The sequence below is a fragment of the Chiloscyllium plagiosum genome, unplaced genomic scaffold, assembly GCF_037043375.1.
Source record: "Chiloscyllium plagiosum isolate Xiang-an unplaced genomic scaffold, Cpla_swu_hap1 HiC_scaffold_24, whole genome shotgun sequence".
Taxonomy (NCBI): domain Eukaryota; kingdom Metazoa; phylum Chordata; class Chondrichthyes; order Orectolobiformes; family Hemiscylliidae; genus Chiloscyllium; species Chiloscyllium plagiosum.
The window spans coordinates 48,283,379-48,309,035 of record NW_028270162.1 but is presented as its reverse complement, the minus strand read 5'-3'; the positions used below and the strand labels follow the sequence as shown (position 1 = coordinate 48,309,035).

Sequence of the window (25,657 nt, the reverse complement as noted above, 5' to 3'; positions counted from 1 at the left end):
CCTTCCCCTTCCCCCTCCCCCGTCCCCCTCCCCTCCCCCTCCCCCTTCCCCCTCCCCCTTCCCCTCCCCTCCCCCTCCCCTCCCGCCTCCCCCTTCCCCCTCCCGCCTCCCCCTTCCCCTTCCCCTTCCCCCTTCCCCCTCCCCCTTCCCCTCCCCTCCCCCCTTCCCCTCCCCCAATTCCCCCTCCCCACTCCCTCCCCTCCCCCTCCCCCCTTTCCCCTCCCTCCCCCTCCCCTCCCCTTCCCCCCTCCTCCCTCCCCTCCCCTCCCCCTTCCCCTCCCCTCCCCTGCCCCTCCCTCCCCTCCCCTTCCCCTCCCCTCCCCTCCCCCCTTCCCCCTCCCCCTTTCCCCCCACCCCCTCCCCCCCTTTCCCCTCCCCCCTCCCCCTTCCCCCTCCCCCTCCCCTCCCCTCCCCCCTCCCCCTCCCTCCCCTCCCCTTCCCCCTCCCCGCCCCCCTCCCCTTCCCATCCCCCCCCCTCCCCCCTCCCTCCCCTTCCCCTCCCCTCCGTTCCCCTCCCCCTCCCCCTCTCCCCTCCCCCTCCCCACCCCCTCCCCCTCCCCCTCCCCTTCCCCTCCCCCTCCCCTCCCCCTTCCCCCTTTCCCCTCCTCCCCCTCCCCCCTCCCCTCCCCCCCTTTCCCCCTCCCCCTCCCCCTTTCCCCCTCCCCCTCCCCCTTTCCCCTCCCCCTCTCCCCTCCCCTCCCCCTCCCCCTCCCCCTCCCCCTTCCCCCCTTCCCCCTCCCCCTTCCCCCACCCCTCCCCCCCCCCTTTCCCCTCCCCTCCTCCCCCTCCCCCTTCCCCCCCTCCCCCCCCCCTCCCCTCCCCCTCCCCCCCCTTCCCCTCCCCCTCCCCCTCCCCCTTCCCCTCCCCTCCTCCCTCCCCCCCCCTTTCCCTCCCCCTCCCCTCCCCTCCCCTCCCCCCCCCTTCCCCTCCCCCTCCCCCCCCTCCCCCCCCCTCCCCCTCCCCCTCCCCTCCCCTCCCCTTTCCCCTCCCCCCCCTTTCCCCTCCCCTCCCCTTCCCCTCCCCTTTCCCCTCCCCCTCCCCCCTTTCCCTCCCTCCCCCTCCCCCCCCCTCCCCTCCCCCTCCCCCCCCTTTCCCACTCCCCCTCCCCCTCCCCCCCCTTTCCTCCCCCTCCCCTCCCCCTCCCCCCCCTTTCCCCCTCCCCCCCTTCCCCTCCCCCTCCCCCTCCCTCCCCTCCCCTCCCCCCCCCTCCCCCCCCTTTCCCTCGCCCCCTCCCCCCCCCTCCCCCCTCCCCCCTTTCCCCCTCCCCTCCCCCCCCTGTCCCCTCCCCTCCCCCCCTTTCCCCGTCCCCTTCCCCCCTCCCCCCTCCCCTCCCCCCCGTTCCCCTCCCCCTCCCCCTCCCCCCCCGTCCCCCCCTTTCCCCTCCCCCCCTCCCCTCCCCCCTTTCCCCTCCCCCTCCCCCCCTTTCCCGGCCCTCCCCCCTTTCCCCTCCCCTTCCCCCCTTTCCCCCTCCCCTCCCCCCCGTTCCCCTCCCCCTCCCCCTCCCCCCCTTCCCCCCCTTTCCCCTCCCCCCCTCCCCCTCCCCCCCTTTCCCCTCCCCCCCCCCCTTGCCCCTCCCCCCTCCCCCCCCTGTCCCCTCCCCCTCCCCCCCTTTCCCCTCCCCTTCCCCCCGTTTCCCCTCCCCCTCCCCCCGTCCCCCCTCCCTCCCCTCCCCCCCCTTTCCCCCCCCCCTTCCCCTCCCCCTCCCCCCCCCCCTTTCCCCTCCCCCTCCCCCCCTGGCCCCTTCCCCTCCCCCCCTGTCCCCTCCCCCTCCCCCCCTTTCCCTCCCCCTCCCCCCCTTCCCTCCCCCTTTCCCCTCCCCCTCCCCCTTTCCCCTCCCCCTCCCCCTGTCCCCTCCCCCTTCCCCTCCCCTCCCCCTCCCCCTTCCCGCCCCCTCCCCCTCCCCCTTGCCCTCCCCCTCGCCCCTCCCCTCCCCCTCTTCCCCTCCCCCTCCCCCTTTCCCCTCCCCCTCCCCCTTCCCCCTCCCCCTCCCCCTTTCCCCCCTCCCCTCCCCCTTTCCCCTCCCCCTCCCCGCCCCTCTCCCTCCCCCTCCCCCTCCCCCTCCCCCTCCCTCCCCCCCTCCCCCTTTCCCCTCCCCCTCCCCCCTTTCCCCTCCCCCTCCCCCTCCCCTCGCCCCTCTCCCCTCCCCCGCCCCTCCCCTTGTCCCCTCCCCCTTCCCCTCCCCCTCCCCTCCCCCTCCCCCTTTCCCCTCCCCCCTCCCCCTTTCCCCTCCCCCTCCCCCTCCCCCTCCCCCTTCCCCTCCCCTTCCTCCCCCTCCCTTTCCCCTCCCCCTCCCCTCCCCCTCCCCCTTTCCCTCCCCTCCCCCCTCCCCCTTTCCCCTCCCCCTCCCCCTTTCCCCTCCCCCCTCCCCCTTTCCCCTCCCCTCCCCTTTCCCCCTCCCCCTCCCCCTTTCCCCTCCCCTCCCCCTTTCCTCTCCCCCTCCCCCTCCCCCCCTTTCCTCTCCCCTCCCCCTCCCCCCCTTTCCTCTCCCCCTCCCCCTCCCCCCCTTTCCTCTCCCCCTCCCCCTCCCCCCTTTCCTCTCCCCTCCCCCTCCCCCTCCCCCCCCTTTCCTCTCCCCCTCCCCCTCCCCCCCCCTTCCTCTCCCCTCCCCCTCCCCCCCTTTCCTCTCCCCCTCCCCCCTCCCCCCCTTTCCTCTCCCCCTCCCCTCCCCCCCTTTCCTCTCCCCCTCCCCCTCCCCCCCTTTCCTCTCCCCCTCCCCCTCCCCCCCTTTCCTCCCCCTCCCCCCCCTTTCCTCTCCCCCTCCCCCCCCTTCCTCTCCCCCTCCCCCTCCCCCCCTCTCCCCTCCCCCTCCCCCCTCTCCCCCTCCCCTCCCCCCCTTTCCTCTCCCCCTCCCCCCCCTTTCCTCTCCCCTCCCCCTCCCCCCCTTTCCCCTCCCCCTCCCCCCTTTCCCCTCCCCCTCCCCCCCTTTCCCCTCCCCCTCCCCCCCCTTTCCTCTCCCCCTCCCCCCCCTTTCCTCTCCCCCTCCCCCCCCTTTCCTCTCCCCCTCCCCCTCCCCCCCTCTCCCCCTCCCCCTCCCCCCCCTCTCCCCCTCCCCTCCCCCCCCTTTCCTCTCCCCCTCCCCCTCCCCCCCCCTTTCCTCTCCCCCTCCCCCTCCCCCCCTTTCCCCTCCCCCTCCCCCCCTTTCCCCTCCCCTCCCCCCCTTTCCCCTCCCCCCCTTTCCCCCTTCCCCTCCCCCCCTTTCCCCCCTTCCCCTCCCCCCCTTTCCCCCCTTTCCCCTCCCCCCCTTTCCCCCCTTTCCCCTCCCCCCCTTTCCCCTCCCCCTTTCCCCTCCCCCCCCTTCCCCTCCCCCTCCCCCTTTCCCCTCCCCCTCCCCTTCACACCCCGCCCCGCCCTGAGGAATATCCCGGAGCGACCCTCTGCACCTTGACGGAAGGGGGGGGGGAGATAGCCCCCCGCTCGGTCCCCACTCTCTCCCTACCTGCTGCTGATCCTCCAGCTCCAGCTCCAGAACCGGTGAGCGGCCCAGCTCCATCATCATCAAACCAGAGAACACTCCCAGTGATTAATAACAGCCCCACTCTCCTCCCTCTCCCCGTTAAACGGTTCCGCACTCCCCGCCGGCGATGGTGCAGTCCTGTCGCCGGCCTGGCGCTAGCTCAGTCCTCCGGGCAGCAGGGGGCACTGTTAGCCCCGTTCCCCCACGGCACCGAGCTCCTCCGGGCAGCAGGGGGCGGTAATTACCCTCTTCACCCACGGTACTGAGCTCCTCCGGGCAGCAGGGGGCGCTGTTTAACTCCGTTCACCCACGGTACTGCGCTCCTCCGGGCAGCAGGGGGCGGTAATAACCATCTTCACCCACGGCACTGAGCTCCTCCGGGCAGCAGGGGGTGGTAATTACCCTCTTCACCCACGGCACTGAGCTCCTCCGGGCAGCAGGGGGTGGTGACTACCCCTATCCCCCACTGCACTGAGCTCCTCCGGACAGCAGGCGGCGATGATTACTCCCGTGTCCCCCCACCCCCCCCACTCTGAGCATTGTGGGCGGCACGGTGGCACAGTGGTTAGCACTGCTGCCTCACAGCGTCAGAGACCCGGGTTCAATTCCCGCCTCAGGCGATTGACTGTGTGGAGTTTACACATTCTCCCCATGTCTGCGTGGGTTTCCTCCGGGTGCTCCGGTTTCCTCCCACAGTCCAAAGATGTGCAGGTTAGGTGAATTGCCCGTAGTGTTAGGTAAGGGGTAGAAAGGGAGATGAACTCAGGGACTGGAATATCATAGCAATTACAGAAACACGCCTCAGGGATGGGCAGGACTGGCAGCTTAATGTTCCAGGATACAAATGCTACAGGAAGGACAGAAAGGGAGACAAGAGAGGAGGGGGAGTGGCGTTTTTGATGAGGGATAGCATTACAGCTGTGCTGAGGGAGGATATTCCCGGAAATACATCCAGGGAAGTTATTTGGGTGGAGCTGAGAAATAAGAAAGGGATGGTCACGTTATTTGGAGTGTATTACAGACCCCCTAATAGTCAGCAGGAAAGTGAGAAACAAATTTGTAAGGAAATTTCAGTTATCTGTAAGAATAATAGGGTGGTAATGGTAGGGGATTGTAACTTTCCAAACATAGACTGGGACTGCCATAGTATTAAGGTTTAGATGGAGAGGAATTTGTTAAGTGTGCATGAGAAAATTTTCTGATTCGGTATGAGGATGTACCCTACTAGGGAAGGTGCAAAATTTGAACTACTCTTGGGAAATAAGACTAAAGAAATTGAGGTGATTGAGCTGTCAGTGGGGGAGCACTTTGGGCCAGTGACCATAATTCTATTAGTTTTAAAGTAATGATGGAAAAGGATAGACCAGATCTAAAAGTTGAAGTTCTAATTTGGAGAAAGGCCAATTTTGACGGTATTAGGCAAGAATTTTCAAAAGCTGATTGGAGGCAGATGTTCGCAGGTAAAGGGACGGCTGGAAAATGGGAAGCCTTCAGAAACGAGATAACAAGAATCAAGAGAAAGTATATTCCCGTCAGGGTGAAAGGAAAGACTGGTAGGTATAGGGAATGCTGGATGACTAAAGAAATTGAGAGTTTGCTTAAGAAAAAGAAGGAAGTTTATGTCAGGTATAGACAGGATAGATCGAATGAATCCTTAGAAGAGTATAAAGGCAGTAGGAGTATAATTAAGAGAGAAATCAGGAAGACATGAGATAGCTTTGGCAAACAGGGTTAAGGAGAATCTAAAGGGTTTTAATAAATACATTAAGGACAAAAGGGTAACGAGGGAGAGAATAGGGCCCCTCAAATATCAGCAAGGCGGCCTTTGTGTGGAGCCGCAGGAGATGGGGAAGATACTAAACGAGTATTTTGCATCAGTGTTTACTGTGGAAAAGGACATGGAAGATATAGAATGTAGGGAAATAGATGGTGACATCTTGAAAAATGTCCATGTTACAGAGGAGGAAGAGCTGGATGTCTTGAAATGCATAAAAGTGAATAAGTCCCCAGGACCTGGTCAGGTGTACCCTAGAACTCTGTGGGAAGCTGGGAGGTGATAACTGGGTCTCTTACTGAGATATTTGTATCATTGATAGTCGCAGGTGAGGTGCCGGAAGACTGGAGGTTGGCTAACGTGGTACCATTATTTACAAAAGGTAGTAAAGATAAGCCAGGGAACTGACATCGGTGGTGGGCAAGTTGTTGGAGGGAATCCTGAGGGACAGGATGTACATGTATCTAGAAAGGCAAGAACTGATTAGGGATAGTCAACATGGCTTTGTGCGTGGGAAATCATGTCTCACAAACTTGATTGAGTTTTCTGAAAAAGTAACAAAGAGGATTGATGAGGGCAGAGCAGTAGATGTGATCTATATGGACTTCAGTAAGGCATTCGACAAGGTTCCCCATGGGACACTGGTTAGCAAGGTTAGATCTCATGGAATACAGGGAGAACTAGCCATTTGGATACAGAACTGGCTCAAAGGTAGAAGACAGAGGGTGTAGGTGGAGGGTTGATTTTCAGACTGGAGGCCTGTGACCAGTGGAGTGCCACAAGGATCGGTGCTGGGTCCTCTACTTTTAGTCATTTACATAAATAATTTGGATGCGAGCATAAGTGGTGTAGTTAGTAGATTTGCAGATGACACCAAAATTGGAGGTGTAGTGGACAGCGAAGAAGGTTACCTCAGATTACAACAGGGTCTTGATCAGATAGGCCAATGGGCTGAGGAATGTCAGATGGAGTTTATTCAGATAAATGCGAGGGGCTGCATTTAGGGAAAGTAAATCAGAGCAGGACTTATACACTTAATGGTAAGTTGGTAGGGAGTGTTGCTGAACAAAGAGACCATGGAGTGCAAGTTCATAGCTCCTTGAAAGTGGAGTCGCAGGTAGATAGGATGGTGAAGAAGGCATTTGGTATGCTTTCCTTTATTGGTCAGAGTATTGAGTACAGGAGTTGAGAGGTCATGTTGTGACTGTACAGAACATTGATTAGGCCACTGTTGGAATATTGTGTGCAATTCTGGTCTCCTTCCTATCGGAAAGATGTTGTGAAACTTGAATGGGTTCAGAAAAGATGACAAGGATGTTGCCAGGGTTAGAGTATTTGAACTATAGGGAGAGACTGTTTTCCCTGGAGCATCGGACGCTGAAGGGTGACTTTATAGAGGTATATAAAGTCATGAGGGACATGGATAGGATAAACAGACAAGGTCTTTTCCCTGGGGTGAGCGAATCCAGAACTAGAGGGTATAGCTTTAGGGTGAGAGGGGAAATTTATAAAAGAGACCTAAGGGCAACCTTTTCATACAGAGGGTGGTACGTGTATGGAATGAGCTGCCAGAGGAAGTGGTGGAGGCTGGTACAATTGCAACATTTAAAAGGCATCTGGATGGGTATATGATAGGAATGGTTTAGAAGGATAGGGGCCAAGTGTTGGTAAATGGGATTAAATTAGGTTGGGATGTCTAGTTGGCATGGACGAGTTGGACCGAAGGGTCTGTTTCTGTGCTGTACATCTCTATGACTGCATGACTCTAAATCTTCACAGAGGCCAGTATCCTGTCCCCAAGTGCCCCTTCATTTCCACATGAAGAGTCCTTGACACTGACCCAGCTCCTTCAGGGCCAGCTCTGTGTGACACTCCTGTTTCTATCTGTCAGCCTGATTGAAGCAGATTAACAGCCCCAGTCAGGGAACTCAGATTCTGTGAGGGCCATCTGGCTGACCTCGATGCAATCACTACAAGATGTCTCCAGGAAGATCCAGGGACTCTGGTGTGAGTATTGTTTGTGGGGTTTCAGGTTGTGTACCAGGGGTGCATTTGAGTACTACACAAAAGCTATTTTGATTTTCAATCTATGAGTGTTTTGAGATTGGCCTTAATGCTTTTATCATGAGTTTAAAATCTTTGTTTTTTTTTTGTTGTAAGGAGATGGCTTCGTTCATCCTTTTTATCTTCATTTCTTTTGTTAATAGACTTCAGTTTTATTGTGAAAGGAAAATCTGCAGCATTGTGTTTCAGCAAGAGATCACTTTCTTAAAACCAACACAAATCAAAATATGACCTGTCAATCCAGAAACCTGTCTGGGATCTGACTTGTGCAGTGATAACGTTGGCTGGAATCGTGACATGTAATGTGTGCGTGTCACCAAATTGTCCAAGTGATGTACAATGTGCATCGAGTCCAATGGTTTTATTTTCTCATTCAATTCTTGAAATTTGCTGTCTTGACTGTAAAGGAAAAATATACTTTCTTAAGAATCCTCGAAATTTGAACCATTATACTATTTGAGTCATTAAGAAATTATGGGATGTTCTGTAGATTCATAACGACACGGAAACACACCCTTTGGTCCAACTAGGTGACCACATTCCCAAACTAAACCAGTCCATTTGGCCCATATCCTTCCAAACATTTCCTATTCATATAACCGTCCAAACATCTTTTAAATGTCCTAACTTTACCTGCAGCCACCACTTCCTTTGGCAGTTCATTCCACACACAAATCATTCTCTGTGTTAAAAAGTTTCCCCTTTCCTTTTGAAATCTTTCTCCTCTCACCTTAAAACATTTGCCCTCTAGTTTTGAAATCCCCCACCCGAGGGAAAAGATCCTTGTCACTCACCTATGCTCCTCATGATTTTAGAAAGCTCTTTTACTTTCTCTGATAAAAGTTATTGAAATGCCCCAGTTGTGGCTACTTGAGCATCCAAGGTGGTTGGAAACCTCATGGTTCAAACTTCAGTAGATATATACAATCTGAGTTGGCAGCTTTCACTCCTGAACACTTTGTGAGTTACACGAAAGGGAAAAAAGCACGTGCAGTATGAGTCTGTGCTGACAGTGATGATTCTAATCAGCACGTCCCATCAGAGTGAAAAGGAGAGGAGACCCATCAATCCTCCATTGGGAACCCCCCAGCCCCCAGCTCCCCCAAAGAGCCCATGTAGCTAGTGAGGACGGCATGGTGGCTTAGCGATTAGCACTGCTGCCTCACAGCGACAGAGACCTGGGTTCAATTCCAACCTCAGCCTGTGTGGAGTTTGCACATTCTCCCCGTGTCTGTGTGGGTTTCTTCTGGATGCTCCAGTTTCCTCCCACAGTCCAAAGATGTGCAGGTTAGATGAATTGGCCATATTAAATTGCCCATACTGTTCGGGGATGTGTAGGTTAGGTGCGTTAGTAAAGGGTAAATAAGACCATAAGAAATAGGAGTGGAAGTAAGGCCATGTGGCCCATCGAGTCCACTCTGCCATTCAATCATGACTGACAGGCATTTCAATGCCACTTACCCGCACTCTCCCCGTATCCCCTAATTCCTTGCGAGTTAGATAATTAAATGTAGAGTAATTGAGTAAATGGAGAGTAGGTGTGGACTCGTTGGGCCAAATGGCCTGTTTCCACACTGCATGGATTCTATGATTTCAGATACACATTATCAGCTTCCTGCTGGCTGTGCTGGGATTTGATGATAATGGGCAATATAGATGCGATTGAAAGGCCACCCCACTGCTATTTAGGGAGAAAGGGAGAGACAGAAAGAGACGGGAAGAGAGGGAGAGATGGGAAGAGCACACAGATGGAGAGAAATTCCCAAATGGAGCAGCGACACATTGGAAGGTGCCATTTTCCCATAAATCCCACCCAGCAGAAGGCAACCTCCTATCATCAATTGGAATTCATCATTTCCTATTTTTTATCCAATGTCTTATCCAGTGCCACCTCCTACAAACAGCCAACATAAACTACACTTTCCTTAAGGTCTGAACGTCGGCAACCAATCACCAAATAGAGAGAAATACAAGACCTGTCATCAGAAAAAAGCAAACGTATGATGCCACAGAAACAAACAAACTTTGATAACGGGTTTATCAATTCTTTCACAATTTTGTTTCGGTCTGTTCCAGCTGAGTCTTGAAATTGCATTTGTGAAACTCCTGAGAAATTTCCAGAAGAGTCTTTCCTTTCGTTTCTGGCAGAAAGAACCCAATGAACAAAGCAGCGAGGAAGCTGATGGAAAAAAATGGGACGTAACAGAAACTGCCCAGTCCTTCCTGAAAAAGGGAACAGCAGAGTGAGTACAAATGGAACACACTTGAAATGTAGCAATGATTCTGTTACTGCCTTTCACACTTTCTCCAGAACCATTTTCAGATTTTTTTTCGTGTCATTACTGCTTTGCTTTATATTATTATCTGATTGAAGTGTACAATGTTATGAGGGGCATGGACTGAGTGGACAAGGAGCATCTGAGTTGAAGGGTCAATCATGAGGGGACATGGGTTCAAGGTGAGGGGTAGGAGGTTTGAAGGGATGTGAGCAAAATCATTTTTACCCAGGGGCGGCACAATGGCTCATTGGTTAGCACAGCTGTCTCACAGGGGACCTGGGTTCAATTTCACCCTCAGAACACCGTCTGTGTGAAGTTTGCACATTCTCCCCATGTCTGCGTGGGTTTACTTGGGGTGCTCCGGTTTCCTCCCACAGCCCAAAGATGTGCAGGTTGGGTGGATTGGCCATGCTAAATTGCACTGTAGTATCCAGGGATGTGCAGGCTAGGTGGGTTAGCCATGGGAAATGTAGGGTTACAGGGCTTAGGTAGGGGGGAGTGTGAATGGGATGAATGCTCTTCGGAGGGTGGGTGTAGACCCGACGGGGCAAATAACCTGCTTCTGCACAGTAGGGATTCAACAGGGAGGGTGGGAGAGGCAAGTTGCCTCTCATCCTTTCAAAACTAGCTGGATGAGCACTTGGCATGTCATAACATCCATGGCTGTGGGCGAAGTGCTGGTAAACAGGATTAGGTTGAAGGTCAGGTGCTTCTGATCTGTCAGTGCCCATTCGAACGGATAAAAGGCCTCTTCTGCACTGTCTGACCATGTTGAGGTTTAATTACTCAACTTCCACCATATATCGTCCTCTCTCTCCTTTTCCTTTCTCTATAATCATTCTAAACCAGCTACATATCTGACCCTTCCAATTTTACATACGATATACAGCAAAGAATTTGGCCTTTCAGACCAACCAATCCACAGAGTGATCAAGCAACTCCTCCCATTTTTCCTTATTTAAATCAGCCATCATATTCCAATTATTCTTCATATTTTTGTCGAACATCCCCTTAAATGTATCAATAATACTTGCTTTAACCACTCACTCCCTGTGCTAGTGAGTTCCACATTCTCACCACTCTTTTGGTTACGAAGTTTCTTCTGAATTCCCCATTGGGTTTCTACGCAGCTATCTTAAAGTTCTCGGGATGGTCAGTTAAGTTTCGTTAGCTCGTTGACTATAGTGTAGAACTGAATAAAGCGACCAGTGCAGGTTCAGTCCCTGTACTGGGTGCAGGAGTGAATGGAGATATGTCTCCTCACCATGCTCCACAGTTGTGGAGTGATTAGCCTCAAACTACACATAACTTTGTTCTAAAGGTGAGATCATATGGTCCTTTGTAGGCTGTGGATCCATGTAATAACATTGTATTATTCTTTGGAAAGGTCATATTATGATCACAGCTGATGGTACTACTAGATGCTAGCTTCCAGAAAGAAACCTAGCTTGATAGATCATAAGTTTTATTTTTGCAGTTTGGTTTCTGTGGTGAGTTGCTGATCATATTGACAGAGGGCTGTAGGTATTCTTTAACTAAAGGAATAAACACTTCCTTTTATGTAAGACAGTTTAAAAAGATCTTAATGTACAGAACAAAGATGAAGATTCAACTGTTTTCCCTGCAATATCCTTTACAGATATTCAATCCTAGTGAAGTACCACTCTAAACTTAACTCTTGAATTTTTTAGTAAACTGACTCCTGCCAGTTGTTAAATTAAAGACTTCTTTCCAGTTCTGAGGACCTAGATTCCTTTCCTTAGCCTGCCTGCCAGAAGACTTCTACCAAGAGATTCCTAGATTTTCTCTAAACCAAAAAACCCGGATGGAACTGTCCTTCTGAACTGAAACCTGATATTCCTGAGCATAAAACTATAAGTGGCCCCTCATCACTTTGTGGAATGACATGAAACTTAGCAAAGTAAACTCTTTGTAAATTAACTTCACAGGTATCTCACTAGGCACTTATCCGAAGTCATACACTTCATTGGAAATATTGTATTTAGTTACTGGTCCAAATTAATTTCTGTTTTGAAAAATAGGTCATCTTGTCAGAACCAAAGCCACGAATCTCCTTTACCTCTACTTGAACATTTAAATTCTATCATGACAATATACCTCATAAACCTTTATCACAGTCATGAACTTGAATATAGCAAACTGCAGCATGGACTGGTAATCTGGAGACCTCAGCTAATGATAGAGGCATGAATTCAAATTGAAATACGTTAGCTGGGCACTTTGAGTTCAATGATGGTGCTCCTGAAATATCTGATTACTGCTGAAAATAGGGAATGCTGGCTTGCATTGATCAGGACACAATCACAAAAATTACCAAATCTCAAAGGGAACAGACTGCATGGGAAGAACATGCTGCATAATTGGCAAGGGTCGCTATTGGTCAAGGCATTGCAATGTGGAATGCATTCGAAACTGGCTATTCCCCCCAAGCTGGTGTTTACTTAAGAAGGACCTTCTAGAGAAGGTAAAGGATGTAATTAATAGGGGTGTTCAAAATTCTGAAGGGGTTTTCAGTTTGCTGGTTCAACTGGGCAGGAGAGTCAATAACAAAGGGATGAAGATTAAATACAATGGGTAAAAGAACCAGTCAATACAGCAACATAGGGGATAGGAGTGCAAGTAGACCATTCAGCCCTTTGAGGCTGCACCTCTACCCCAGTTTCCCATGATATCGTCACTATCTAGAAATCTGTCAATCTCTGTCTTGAATAAATTCAATGACTGCATTCCACAATCCTTTTCAAGGATTCACCTGCCTCCAAGTGAAGAAACCCCTCCCCATCTTGGTCTTAAATGGTTTACCCCTGATTCTAGATCCCTGGAGACACGCAGAACCCTTTTCTGGTTCAGCGAGCTGACCTAATCTGGAATGCAACCCCATTTGAAAGGGTTGTAGCTTTCTAAACAGTAACACAGCAAAACGACCTGTATCAGTGCTGCCGTGTGCTCATAGGTTTCGTGGGGTTGGACCACAGATCACAGAACTGCCCAGGAAGGCTGAATCAAATCCCTGCTGGCGTCAATGGCAAATCAGCTGGACACCAGTATCTACCAATACCCAGCAGCTGATTGAAGAGCAGAGACTGCTAAACATAGATCTCAGGAATTGGAGTGAGGGAGGCAGAAGAATCTGTTTTAAACAGGGGAAATTTATTATAAGCATTAAAAGGAGGGATCCAGAACAGGTTCACTGGACAACAAAGAGAGTGTATTGTTGGAGTTTATTTTATAATGGACTCACAGTATGAAGTTAAATTTAGTCTGTGTGTGAGATACTTACAACAATGAATGGGAAAAGCATGCCAACAATAGTAAGGTTTATCCAGAGCAGGGAGCCATTGATCATGTAGGCCGCGGGCCTTGCAGTTTGGTCAAAGATCTCCATTGGTATGACTCCGGTCACTCCAGCTGAGGGTAAAGAGGCAATCAACAAACTTGGTAGGGAGCATTAATACAATATTCAACAAGAGCACAAATAATGTTCACACAATATAGTCATTGTAACAGAGAGCATCGGTGTAGGGAGTGACACTGAATGAAATGGAAACCTCATAGTGAATTTCCATAGACCGCAATCTGGAGCAATGATTTCTCCAACACTGATCTCTGCCAGAATCTGCAGTTACTGGAAAGTCTCCTGTATAACATGGGGCAGCTGGGTGCAAAGACTATTTCATGTACGTATTTGGGAACCAGTAGCCCCAAATGCCGACAAACCTGAGCACCTTCCTGTAGCAGGAGGGGATAGGGATTGGTGGGGATGGGGTGGTTTGACTAGGCCACACCCATACCCATTCTGAAACTGCTCTGATTTGGACCCTTGCAAATGATGAAGGCCTTATGCCCGAAACGTCGACTCTCCTGCTCCTCGGATGCTGCCTGACCTGCTGTGCTTTTCCAGCACCATACTCTCAACCCTTACAAAGGGGCCAATCCAGATTATTTTCAAGTAGATAGGAACAGCAGTGGTATCAAGAGCTTTTCACATTCACTAGTGAGTCCTACACGTGACCTACTGGTTTCAGGACCTTATCACAACAGCCCGAGAAATGTCATTTACAGGTAGATAGTCAGGTCCAGGAGTGCCCAGTTGGAATTGCTCCACCATTCATTCTCATCATTTTTCACATAAAGGGCCCATCCCTTCAAGATAAATGGGGATATATGGGGCACCACGGTGGCTCAGTGGTTAGCACTGCTGCCTCACAGCACCAGGGACCCAGGTTCAATTCCAGCCTCGGGCAACTGTCTGTGTGGAGTTTGCACATTCTCCCCGTGTCTGTGTGGGTTTCCTCTGGATGCTCTGGTTTCCTCCCACAATCTAAACTCGTGCAGGTCAGGTGAATTGGCCGTGCTAAATTGCACAAAGTATTAGGTGCATTCATCAGAGGGAAATGGGTCTGGGTGGGTTACTCTTCGGAGGGTCAGTGTGGAGTTGTTGGGCTGAAGGGCCTGTTTCCATACTGCAGGGATTCTAATCATAAATACAGAAATCACAGCATCCTCCTACCTCCCACTTAGGTTAGAATGACAGCTGTACAACACTCTCATTTTTATTAGCTCAGGGATATGGGCTTCACTGGCTGAGCCAGCATTTATTGCCTCTCCCTGTTGCCCTTGAGTAACGGACTGTGCTGCAATCCACTCAGTATGGGGACACGCACAGTGGTGCTCTGCGGCCCACATCTTCAATGGTGTGAGTCTTCATGTACTATCTCTGGATCACTGTTCATTCTGTTCATGAAGCCCCGAGCCCAGGGGGTTGATTTTTATCGTCTTTATTTGCTGTCAGCTCAGAGGTGGAGAGAAGTCACAAACCGAGTTACCATTTCTGAGCACAGTGAGGCTAGAATCAAGATGAAACCCCCTCCAGCTGGGTGAAATACTCAGGAGCAAGAGCTGGAAGACCCAAAGGAAGAAGGAGAAACATGCAGAGGGTAGAAATGTAAGTGGAAGGGAGTCTCCAAATGAGAAATGTGGGTGAGGTATCAAAGAAATCAACCCATTGATGCAATGAGAGTCGATGTTTCACCTTGTGAAGAGTCCAATGACATTTCAAGATTCGAAAGATTGACAGAACTGAGAAAAACAAGAAGTTTCAAGAGGCCAGGGCAAAATAAAAAAAAGAGCAGACCAGCGGTGGTCTGAGAGAGATCTTTGAAATTACGGAAGGTTTCGATAGGGTAAACACAGAAAAAGTGCCTCCCTTTATAGAGCGTTGGTAAATAGAGGCCATAAATAAGAGATAGTTGTAATGATTCTGAAAAGGAATTCAGACAAAACCGAGAGACTGGTTGGTATGTGAAACTTGGCATCATTTAGAATACCTGAGAGAAATACCAAAGATTTATTGAAGGTAAGATAGATAAACACTTGAGGGATTTTTTTTGCTGATTGGACTGGATGAAGGAGTGTAGGAGGGGGCTTGTGTGGAACATAACTAGCTGCACAGATCAATTGGTTTGTACGGCCTGTCAGTGCAGTAAATGCTTTATAATTCTCTGTAATCATGAAACAAAATATTTTAGAAGTACTCAGCAGGTCTGACAGCATCTGTGGTTGAGAAACATAATGCTTCAAGTTGAACATATATCCAGGATTACCATATTTTCAAAAGCACCACTTCCATCTCGACAATCTAATCCAGGACTGTGGATCCCACAGTCAGCTCATAGGGGATAGCAGAGTCATAGAGGTGTACGGCACAGAAACAGACTCTTCAATCCAACCCACCCATGCCGACCAGACATCCTAAACTAATCTAGTCCCATTTGCCAGCACTCGGCCCATATCCTTCTAAACCCTTCCAATTCATATACCTATCCAGGTGCCTTTTAAATGGTGTAGTTGAATTGAATTTATTGTCCCGTGTACTGAGGCACAGTGAAAAGCTTTGTCTTGCGAGTAATACAAGCAGATCGCAGAGTTAAATAGCATAGATAAGTAAATAATAGATGAAAAGGGGCAAAAACAAAAACACAGGTACGGGCAAATGTTAAGAGTTTGTGAGTCCATTCAATATTCTAACAACAGTAGGGTAGAAACTGTTTTGAAATCAGCTGGTGCATGTGTTCAGGCTTCTGTACCTTCTCCCCGATGGTAGAGGTTGTAGAAAAGCACTGCCAGGGTGGGATGGATCTTTGAGAATGCTGAGGCCTTTCCTTGACAGTGGGCCTGGTAGATGGATTCTATAGATGGGAGGTTGGCCTTTGTGATTGTCCGGGCTGAGTTCACCACTCTCTGTAACTGTCTCCGATCTTGAATGGTACAGTTGCCATACCAGGTAGTGATACATCCAGACAGAATGCTCTCGATGGCGCACCTATAAAAGTCGGCAAGGGTATTTACCGTCATGCCAAATTTCCTCAGCTGCCTGAGGAAGAAGAGACATTGTTGGGCCTTTGTAACCAGTGCGTCCACATGAAGAGTCCAAGAAAGCTTGTTTTGGATGACCACTCCCAGGAGCTTGACATTCTCCACTCATTCCACCTCTGCGCTGTTAATGTGTAGGGGGGCATGAGTAACATCCTGCCGAAAGTTAATAATGAGTTCCTTGGTTTTGCCAGCATTGAGAGCCAGGTTGTTCTCAGTGCACCATTTTTCCAGGATTTTCACCTCCTGTCTGTAGTCTGTTTCATCACCATCTGAGATTTGGTGTCATCAGCGAACTTGTAAATGGCATTTGTCTGGTATTTGGCAACGCAGTCAAGGGTATACAGCAAGTACAGTAGGGGGCTGAGTACGCACCCCTGGGGGCTCCAGTGTTGAGTGTTAGCGAGGATGAAATATTGTCCTCAGTCTTCACTGATGGTGGTCTGTGGGTCAGGAAACTGAGGATCCAGTTTGTAACAGTCTCCAGCATTTCCTCTGGCGGCTCATTCCATACACTCACCACCCTCTGCATGAAAAAGTTGCCCCTTAGGTCCCTTTTATATCTTTCCCCTCTCACCCTAAACCTATGCCCTCTAGTTCTGGACTCCCCCCACCCCAGAGAAAAGACTTTGTCTATTTACCCTATCCATGCCCCTCATGATTTTATAAACCTCTATAAGGTCACCCCTCAACCCCTGATGTAAGATTGTTTTTCTCCCCTTTGGCTCAATATCTGGCTATTGAGAAGGCATTTACCTCAAAATTCATTCCATGCAGCATCAATACAGTCTAAAAATAGACTTCAATCAGTAAGAATAGGCAACAACACCTCCTCCATGATAATCCTCAACACCAGTATCCCACAATGCATTGTACTCAGCCCCCTACTGTACTTCTGATACACTCATGACTGCATGGCCAAATTCCACCCCAACTCCATTTACAAGTTTGTTGACACCACAGCATTGTAGATTGGATCTCAAATAACGACAAGACAGAGTACAAGAAAGAGATAGAGTGCTTAGCAGCATGGTCATCAATGTCAGCTAAATGAAGGAGCTGGTCATTGACATCAGAGAGTGGAGCAGAGGGCACGCCTCAGTCTGCATCAATGGAGCTGAGGTGGAGATGGTTGGCAGCATCAAGTTCCTGGGAGCCATGATCACCAACAATCTGTCCAGATCCACCCAAGCCACGTGACGATCAAGAAAGCACAACAATGCTGCTACTTCCCTAGGAGGCTAAGGAGATTCAGCATGTTCACAAGGACAATTTTTATAGATGAACCGTAGAAAGCATCCTATCTGGATGCATCACAGTGTGGGAACTGCTCTACCCAGGACCACAAGAAACTACAGAGAGTTGTGAACACAGCACAGTCCATCACCCAAACCAGCTTCCATTCATTGACTCCACCTAGACTTCCTGCAGCCTCAGGAAAGCAACCCACACAGTCAAAGACCCCCCCCCCCCCCCCCCCGTCCCCCTACACTCCAGTTATACTCTCGTCCCACCCTCTTCCATCAGGCAGAAGACATAAAAGTTTGAATACATTTACAAATAGATTCAAGAACAGCTTCTTCCCTGCTGTTATCAGACTTTTGAACAGACCTCTCAAATGTTAATGTTAATCTCTCTACGCCTTCTTTGTGGCTGTAACACTGTATTCTGCACTCTGTTTTGTTACCCTGATGCACTTTGTACGCACAATCTGCCTGTAGAGCATGCAAAACAACACGTTTCACTGTATCCCAGTGCATGTGACAAATTATATCAAATTAAATCAAACATTCCCATCTAAGAAGATAGCATTCCTTTCAAATATCATTTAAAATTGACTGTAGGAAGTTGTTCAGTCACCCTCCATAGATTTCAAACAACTGAAAATGGTAGATGGATGAAAACAGTTCCATTACAATGCCCAGAAAGTTAAAAATCACCAACACCAGGTTATAGTCCAACAGGTTTAATTGGAAGCACTAGCTTTCGGAGCGTCGCTCCTTCATCAGGTGGATGGACAACCACCTGATGAAGGAGCGTCGCTCCAAAAGCAAGTGCTTCCAATTAAACCTGTTGGACTATAACCTGGTGTTGGTGATTTTTTAACTTTGTACACCCCAGTCCAACACCAGCATCTCCAAATAATGCCCAGAAATTCCAAGTTAGTTTGAGCAAAATTTGTGTTTGCATGTATTTTGCCAATATCAACAAATAACATAGTAACTGTGTGGAACCAATTGCTTCACATCATATTATGTTGAATAATCTCTGCTGGAATATCAGTGCTACCCCTTTGGTAGCTACCCCAGTGGTTATTTACTGGTTATCAGAAAGAAATCTCACAGCCTGTGGGAAAATAAAAAGCTTATGTATCCAGTTCCCTTTCCTTTTGATGGTGTCATTGACATTTTAGATGAAGAAATTTATAGATTTTTGCATCACATTATTTTATTGAATGAGAAATATTTTATAACTGATTTCTACCATCGAATTTGTAAGGAGAGCTTTTCCCATATTTAATGTGTAAAACATAACATGCCAATAAGCAATGCTGTTGGCCCAGGCAACACTTTTGTATAAAATAGATATTGTTTATCATTTTCCTTTGATTGTCACTGAGTTTATACTCACTCTGTATACCTTCTTCCTATACTATTTTGGTGAAAAGTTAAATGAATCTGCACTTTACAGTAGGAGTTACAGAGAGACCGAGTCATAGAGTTGTACAACGTGGAAACAGACCCTTCAGTTCAACTTGTCCATGCAAACCAGATATCCTAAATCAATCTCGTCCCATTTTCCAGCATTCAACCCATATTCCTCTAAACTCTTCCTATCCATATGCCTATCCAGATGCCTTTTAATCATACCAGCCTCTACCACTTCCTCTGGCAGCTCATTCCATACATGCATCATCCTCTGCGTGAAAAGCTTGTTCCTTCGATCCTTTTCAAACCTTTACCTTCTCACCTTAAACCAATGCTGTCTTGCTTTGACTCCCCTACCCTGAGTTAAAGACCTTGTCTATTTATCCTATCCATGCCCCTCATGATTTTGTAAACCTCTGTAAGGTCACCTCCTCAGCCTCCGATGTTCCAGGGAAAACAGCCACAGCCTATTCAGGCACGGTAGATTCATTTAAGATCCATCTGGACAGATGCATGAGTGGGTGGGGAGCAGAGGGATACAGATGCTTAGGAATTGGGCGACAGGTTTAGAGAGTAGGCTTGGAGGGCTGAAGGGCCTGTTCCTGGGCTGTAACTTTTCTTTGTTCTTTGTTCATTCACTATATCTTTTCCCCAGGGTCAGGGAGTCCAAAACTAGAGGGCATAGGATTAAAGGTGAGAGGGTAAAGAAGGGTACATGAATAGGAATGGTTTATAGGGGTATGGGCCAAATGCTGGCAAGGGGGACTACATTAATTTAAAATATCTGATAGGCATGGATGAGTTGGATCGATGGGTCTGTTTCCATGCTGTATAACTCTGACTCTATGTCTCTGCACTTTACAATAGAAGTTGTTGCCATTTTACACAAAGCTATATTCATTGGTGGTACAACCCTGCCTTTGTTGTGGTCTCTGTGCCTGAAAATTGCTGTCATTTCCTGCCCAGTACTTCATGACTCACCAGCTGCTGCCCTCTGGATCTGACATCCTGCTAGAAGGTGCTAATTAAGGTAGAGGCCATCACTCAAGGAAATCCTTCATTAGCCAGCTCATGATGCCAACGCATGTTTGTGTGTGAAGCACCCAGTGTTTGCCAGTGGGACACTTGGGAAAAATAATTCAGTGTGAATCTACTTCAATCTGGCTAATCCTAGATGTGACCCCCATGCAGTCTCAATGTGTGGTTGAGAAGTCAGAGAGTTACAGAGATGTACAGCACGGAAACAAACCCTTTAGTCCAACCCATCCATGCCGATCAGATATCCCAACTTAATCTAGTCCCATTTGCCAGCACTTGGCCCACATCCCTCCAAACCCTTCCTACGCATATACCCATCCAGATGCCTTTTAAATGTTGTAATTGTAAGTCAAACACACTAACTCTTGTAGCCAGGGCATCTCACACAAGGTACTTCCTAATGAGGAGCTGTTTCTTTCGGTGTTATAAGAACGATTCATAGTTGACAACCTACCTGGCCCAATTCCAAAGCTTAGAATAGACGCAAAGATGCAAGCCATGCTCAAGTATGGCATCCAGCGAATCTTGTCCTGGGTCAACACATATAGGGAGTGTCAGTAAAACATGCAGAGTTTAGCCCTTCCTTTTTCCGTTTATTAGTTACAACTAACTGGCAGTGTTGGCAAGGCTCAGGAAGTTACATTTATCTGAGTGAGGAGACTGTGCTTTGAGCACCACTTCAGGGCACGATGAGAAAGCTGGTGCTGGTACTGATGGACTGCTGCTATCACTCTTATCAAAATCAAAGTGTTTGTTGAAGTAGATTTTTAATTGATGGCCAGGAGTAAATTCAGAATTATGGAAACCATCCCAATGTGGTCTTCTCCACTTTGAGGAAATTAGATGCAAATTGGACTATTATTGAGGTAGTCAATAGCCTGAGGCTCTTAATTGAGATCTTTACTTGACGATGCAGGAACCTCAGTAAGCTGCCGGTCAGACACAGAGAGCAGTGGCCTCTGATTGGAGGAGTAACGAGAAGGTGTGTGAGTAAGCTACACGCTGGAGGATGTGGGGTCAGAAGAACAAAGCCAGGGGAGGCTGGGCCAGAGCCAGCTATTCCAGACCTTGTGACATCCCGGGGAGGAGTGTCAGAAATGCAGTTGTTGCAATAAAAGGGTGCACTAATCCCATGCTATTTCAGATGAGTCACATGCTCTGGACAACACCTGAATGTGCAACGCCAGAGTACAGCAGGGAATTAGGACAATACTCTGCTTCCCCGGGGTCTCAAAAATGTCACTGTCCTTCATTTGAAAACCTCAACACAAACATAACTTACACAGTTCCTGAAAAGTACACTCATTGCAACTGGCTCCTTACTTGAAACTGTGAGAGAGGGGATTGTAACTTACCTGGAGAGTCAGTGAGATGCTGAACAATATTCCCGAACCAACCATCAAACTGAGCAGTTTTCTGCGCCCAAGCCGGTCAATAAATAGGTTCTAATGAAGGAAAGTTGCTGTTAGAATAGGTCAGCTGATCGCACCTCTTTCAATACACTCTTTCATTGGAACCAACAAGCAGTGATGCAGTGAACTGCAAATCTGTTAAACCCCCACACCAGGGGATCCAAGATGGCGGTGACCTAGGAGGATCGTGTTTACTGGGCTCCATGCCACAATATCGGCAGGTCAGAGGTAGAACCCGTCCATGTTACTGTGAGTAAAAAAGCAGTAAAAGAGCTACAGAACCTGCAAATTTCACTTACCTTCGTTTTTGCTGCGGGAGAATGCCAAAAAAGGAGGAAGTTCGCCCAGGGTCAGGGCCGCGACTCAATCCACTGAGGCGGTGGGCTTGCTTACTCACCAGGCCTTGGTTGAGGGGGTCCTGGGGAAGCAGATTGAAGAAAACAAAGAGGTAAAGCTGGCCCCGGTCTCTGCTATGCTGCAAGACCTGGGGGAAAGGACTGATGAGCTCGAACACTGGGCCACAGGGGGTGGAGGCAGAGGCTGATTCATCCAAGAGTCAGATTAATGCCCTGGAAACTACAGGTCCATAGTTTGCTAGATCCGGTGGATGTCCTTGAGAACAGGGACAGAAGAAAGAATCTTTGTGTTGTTGGCATGCCGGAGGAGACAGAAGGTGAGCGGTCAGTGGAATTCTTTGAGAAGTGGTTCCCGGAATTCCTTAGTTTGGAGGCTGAAAGGGGAAGGATAAAGATCGGGAGAGCCCACCGGGTCACAGCACGAAGGCCAGGAATGGACCAGTGTCCTAACCCTGTCCTGGTACGGTTCCATCATTATAAAGACAAATAGAGAGTCATGGAAGCTTCCAGAATCCAAGGGAAGAATCTGAGGGCATTGGTGTGCGAGGGCTCCAGAGTCACATTTTTCCAAACTTTTCAGTGACGGTGATTCAGAAAAGGAAGTCCTGTGACAGCATCAAGTAGAAACTGCGAGAGCTTGGGATCCAGTACTCTCTAAGATATCTAGCAGTGCTTCGGATTAATCATAATGGAACTATACATTTATTGGGCTCGCCAGAGAAAGTGAGGAATTTTGTGGACACGCTGACTTAAGCCGGATGATTGAAAAGGAACAGATAACAGAGTTGTTCAGGTTTGTCCTTCTTTAGAGAGGATATGGTGGAGTTTCCTTTTGTTTGTAACAAGTTACGTTAAATCATGCTCGAGATGGATAGAGTATTTACCTTTAATTTCTAAGTTAAGTTATACCAAGGGATGGGTGATATATTTACTTTTAACTTACTTGTGTATATTACTAATCTTGTAAATTCTTCTAATCAGTGCCTTGGGTGTTTTTTCGTTTTTCCGTTTTTGGTGTTCATAGTTTTTGCAAGTTTTGTAGGTTTGTGGGTTGTATCTGTTTTAAGTTTATGTCGTTTTTGTGTTTTGTGGACTTTCTTGTACTGAAGCTCAGCGATTTGGAGTTCAAGTTCTCCCTCTCAGGAGTCTAAATGGTGCTATAGAGGGTTATGGCTAAGGATGTGTTCAAGTGGTGTACCTGGAACATTAAGGGGAGTCTCTCCAGTCTTAAAAGGGAGGGTGGATGTTGCCTTATTGCAAGAAACACACCTAGATGACGCAGGTATGACCGAGTTTATTTCTCATCTTTCAATACTCGGAGTGGGGGCTGGACATACTTGTTAGGAAGAATCTCCCATTTAAGTTGGTAGAGTGTATTAAAGACACACACGGGGGATTTGTAATCCTTAAAACTTTGATAAATGGGGAAGAATATGGAATCTTAAATGTTTATTGTCCCCCAGCCCACACCCTCAAGCTCTTGATGGATGCACTTTCTAAACTGGTTAACCTTGCATCTCAGCGTATTATCGTTGGGGGGGGATTTTAATTGTCTAATAGATCCTACGGCAGACAGAATGTCCAAAGGCCCCCCCAATATCTTCTTCACGATGTAAGCAATTAAGGGATGTGTGTTGAACTAGGACTGGTAGATGTTTGTAGGCACCTTCACCTTACTGGCAGGGATTTTACATTTTTCTCGAATCCACACAAATGCCTTACTAGGGTTGATCTCCTTTGGACGTCCACAGTGCATTTGGGCTGGGTGATGTCATGTACAATTGGCAATATCACTATTTCTGATCACGCTCCAGTGTATCTAATGGTCAAGAATAAGGATACTATGGTAGGTTCGAGGCACTGGCAACTGAATCCCTTCATCCTTAAGGATAGCAAGTTTACTGAATCCTTTTCTACTGAATTCAGGGCTTTTTTAGACATTAAGCCAGCAATCCATCCATTCTCTGGGAAACTACTAAAGCCTATGCTTGGCAGTTAGTTATTTCCTGTTCTGCCAGTAAGAAACAGCAGAAGGGTGAGCAGCAACACTTGCTCGAAACATGTCTGAAGGCAGCTGAAATGACAGACTTTGATAGGCACTCGCTGACTAAACTGCAGAGGATCACAGCACTTCGGTCCACACTGAGCTCCACGCTCATACAGACAGCCTACATTTACAAATCAAAGGCTGTTTGAGCATGGGCATAAGCTGGGCAAGTACTTAGCATGGAAATGTGTTGCTGGAAAAGCGCAGCAGGTCAGGCAGCATCCAGGGAACAGGAGAATCGACGTTTCGGGCATAAGTCCTTCTTCAGGAAGGGCATAAGCCCTTCTTCAGCATTCCTGAAGAAGGGCTTATGCCCGAAACGTCGATTCTCCTGTTCCCTGGATGCTGCCTGACCTGCTGCGCTTTTCCAGCAACACATTTCCAGCTCTGATCTCCAGCATCTGCCGACCTCACTTTCTCCTCAAGTACTTAGCATATCTGACGGGATGAAGGAGTGCTCCCCAAGCCATTACCTCGATCAGGGAAGACACTGGAAATTTAACCCATGGATTCTAAAAGGGTTAACGCGGCAAATCAGAAATTTTATGCTGAACTACACCAGTTTGAAAGTTGTGAGGATGGGCAGGATGGGATGGAGTTTTTTTTTAAGAATTTGGACCTCCCGGGAGTGACCGCTCCTTAAATACCCCACTGTCAGTGCAAGAGGTGCAGAAGGCTGTGAGGCAGTTTCAGAATGGGAAGGCGAGTCGTCCTGGTGGACTTCCCAGTGAGTTTTATAAGGAATTTATAAATATACTGTCAGGACTGATGCTTAGTATGTTTAACGATTCACATCTTTAAGAGAGGCAAACATTTCTGTTATTCTTAAAAAGGGAGGGCCACAGAGGACTGAGTTTCCTATAGGCCCATCTCACTTATGAATGTCTCTTGCACTAAGACTAAAAACTGTGTTGCCCTCCATCATTAAGAAGGATCAGGCGGGTTTTAGAAAAGGTCACAGATCGTTGAATAATGTCAATGGGTTACTTAATATGATCCAGGTATGTCAATAACGATCACTACAGAGATTAGTGATCTCTCCAGACTCAGAGAAGGCATTTGACTGAGTCAAGTGGCCCTATCTTTTTCATACTTTAAAGAGGTTTGGCTTGGGTGAGGTTTTTACCAGATGGGTAAAGGTTTTGTATAGTGACCCTCTTGCCGCAGTTCTCACCGATGGTGTGTGGTCAAGCAATTCAATATCCTTAGGGGCTGTTGACAGGGCTGTCCCTTATCACCACTGCAATTTACATTGTATTGCCCCCACCAGTCGTTCAGTCACCAAACGGATCCCAACATATCTGCTCCAGGAGTGGAGACAAACTCACATAAGATTGCATTGTATGCAGATGACATTCTTGTCTTTTTATCAAACCCAACAGTTTCGGTGCCTCATCTGATACAATACATTAATTTGTTTGGCAGCTTTTCAGGTTACAGGATGAACTTTGTGAAATCAGAGGCCTGGGGGTCTCCTGAAAATACCTGGCCCTGAGGACGAATCTCGATTTCCCTTTAAATGGTCACCGGAGGGCTTTCTCTACTTAGGTATATTCATTACTCCCGTCTTTGATCAGCTAATTAAACCAATTTGGCCCATTTATTCGACAGAATCAAACAAGACCGTCAAAGATGGGAGGCGCTTCCAATCTCTTGGTTAGGTCGGACAGCCCTCATTAAAAATGAACATTCTCCCCCGCCTGATGTATCCTACGTGAATGCTACCTCTATGCTAAGCAAACATTTAGAAGACTGAACGGCTGGTTCAGTTCCTTTATCTGGTATCACAAGCGATCCCTTATTAAACTGACTAAACTGCAGCTACTCCACAGACTGGGAGGAGTGGACCTCCCTGATAACAAAAGCTAACAGTTAAGCCCGTCGCTATCTTACGTGGATGATTGGGCCCAGGGGGACCCTCACTTACTATAGTTGGACATCAAAGCAACTCAGGCAAGCTGTTCTTGGACAAAATGAGGAGAGTTAAGGAATATTGCCATAGCCCAATAGTTATTAATAGTGTTAAACCATGGAGGGCAATGTGTCAGACTGAGGGCAATATCGCCAAAACATTTTTTTTACACCCATAGTTGGCATGCTGGGTTTTCAGCTGGGGATGATGGACTCTGGTTTAAACTTTGGGCAGCTAGGGGTGTGTCTTGCTTGGGTGACTTATTCGAGAGGGATATATT

General features: G+C 48.8%; 2 protein-coding genes across 8 annotated transcripts in view; both read right to left on the bottom strand.

The window, feature by feature from the left end:
- Nucleotides 1–3,535, bottom strand: part of LOC122562786 (solute carrier family 2, facilitated glucose transporter member 11-like) — an 83,786-nt gene extending 80,251 nt beyond the window's left edge. For 2 of the 3 annotated variants that reach the window (XM_043715968.2, XM_088000144.1), the window contains exon 1: nucleotides 3,437–3,535. In XM_043715968.2, coding sequence (XP_043571903.2) covers nucleotides 3,437–3,496 — 60 coding nt within the window. In that variant the 5' untranslated portion in view covers nucleotides 3,497–3,535. The remainder of the gene's footprint in view (nucleotides 1–3,436) is intronic. The other variant, XM_088000143.1, reaches the window with a different exon arrangement.
- A 4,103-nt stretch (nucleotides 3,536–7,638) lies between these two features.
- LOC122562784 (solute carrier family 2, facilitated glucose transporter member 11-like) overlaps nucleotides 7,639–25,657 on the bottom strand; it is a 51,612-nt gene continuing 33,593 nt past the window's right edge. For 3 of the 5 annotated variants that reach the window (XM_043715964.2, XM_043715963.2, XM_043715962.2), the window contains 4 exons: nucleotides 21,006–21,095; nucleotides 20,105–20,180; nucleotides 12,873–13,000; nucleotides 7,639–9,515 (listed from right to left, as the gene is read on the bottom strand). In XM_043715964.2, coding sequence (XP_043571899.2) covers nucleotides 9,342–9,515; nucleotides 12,873–13,000; nucleotides 20,105–20,180; nucleotides 21,006–21,095 — 468 coding nt within the window. In that variant the 3' untranslated portion in view covers nucleotides 7,639–9,341. Of the gene's footprint in view, nucleotides 9,516–12,872; nucleotides 13,001–20,104; nucleotides 20,181–21,005; nucleotides 21,096–21,463; nucleotides 21,481–25,657 lie in introns of those variants that run through there. The other 2 variants (XM_088000141.1, XM_088000142.1) reach the window with 2 other exon arrangements.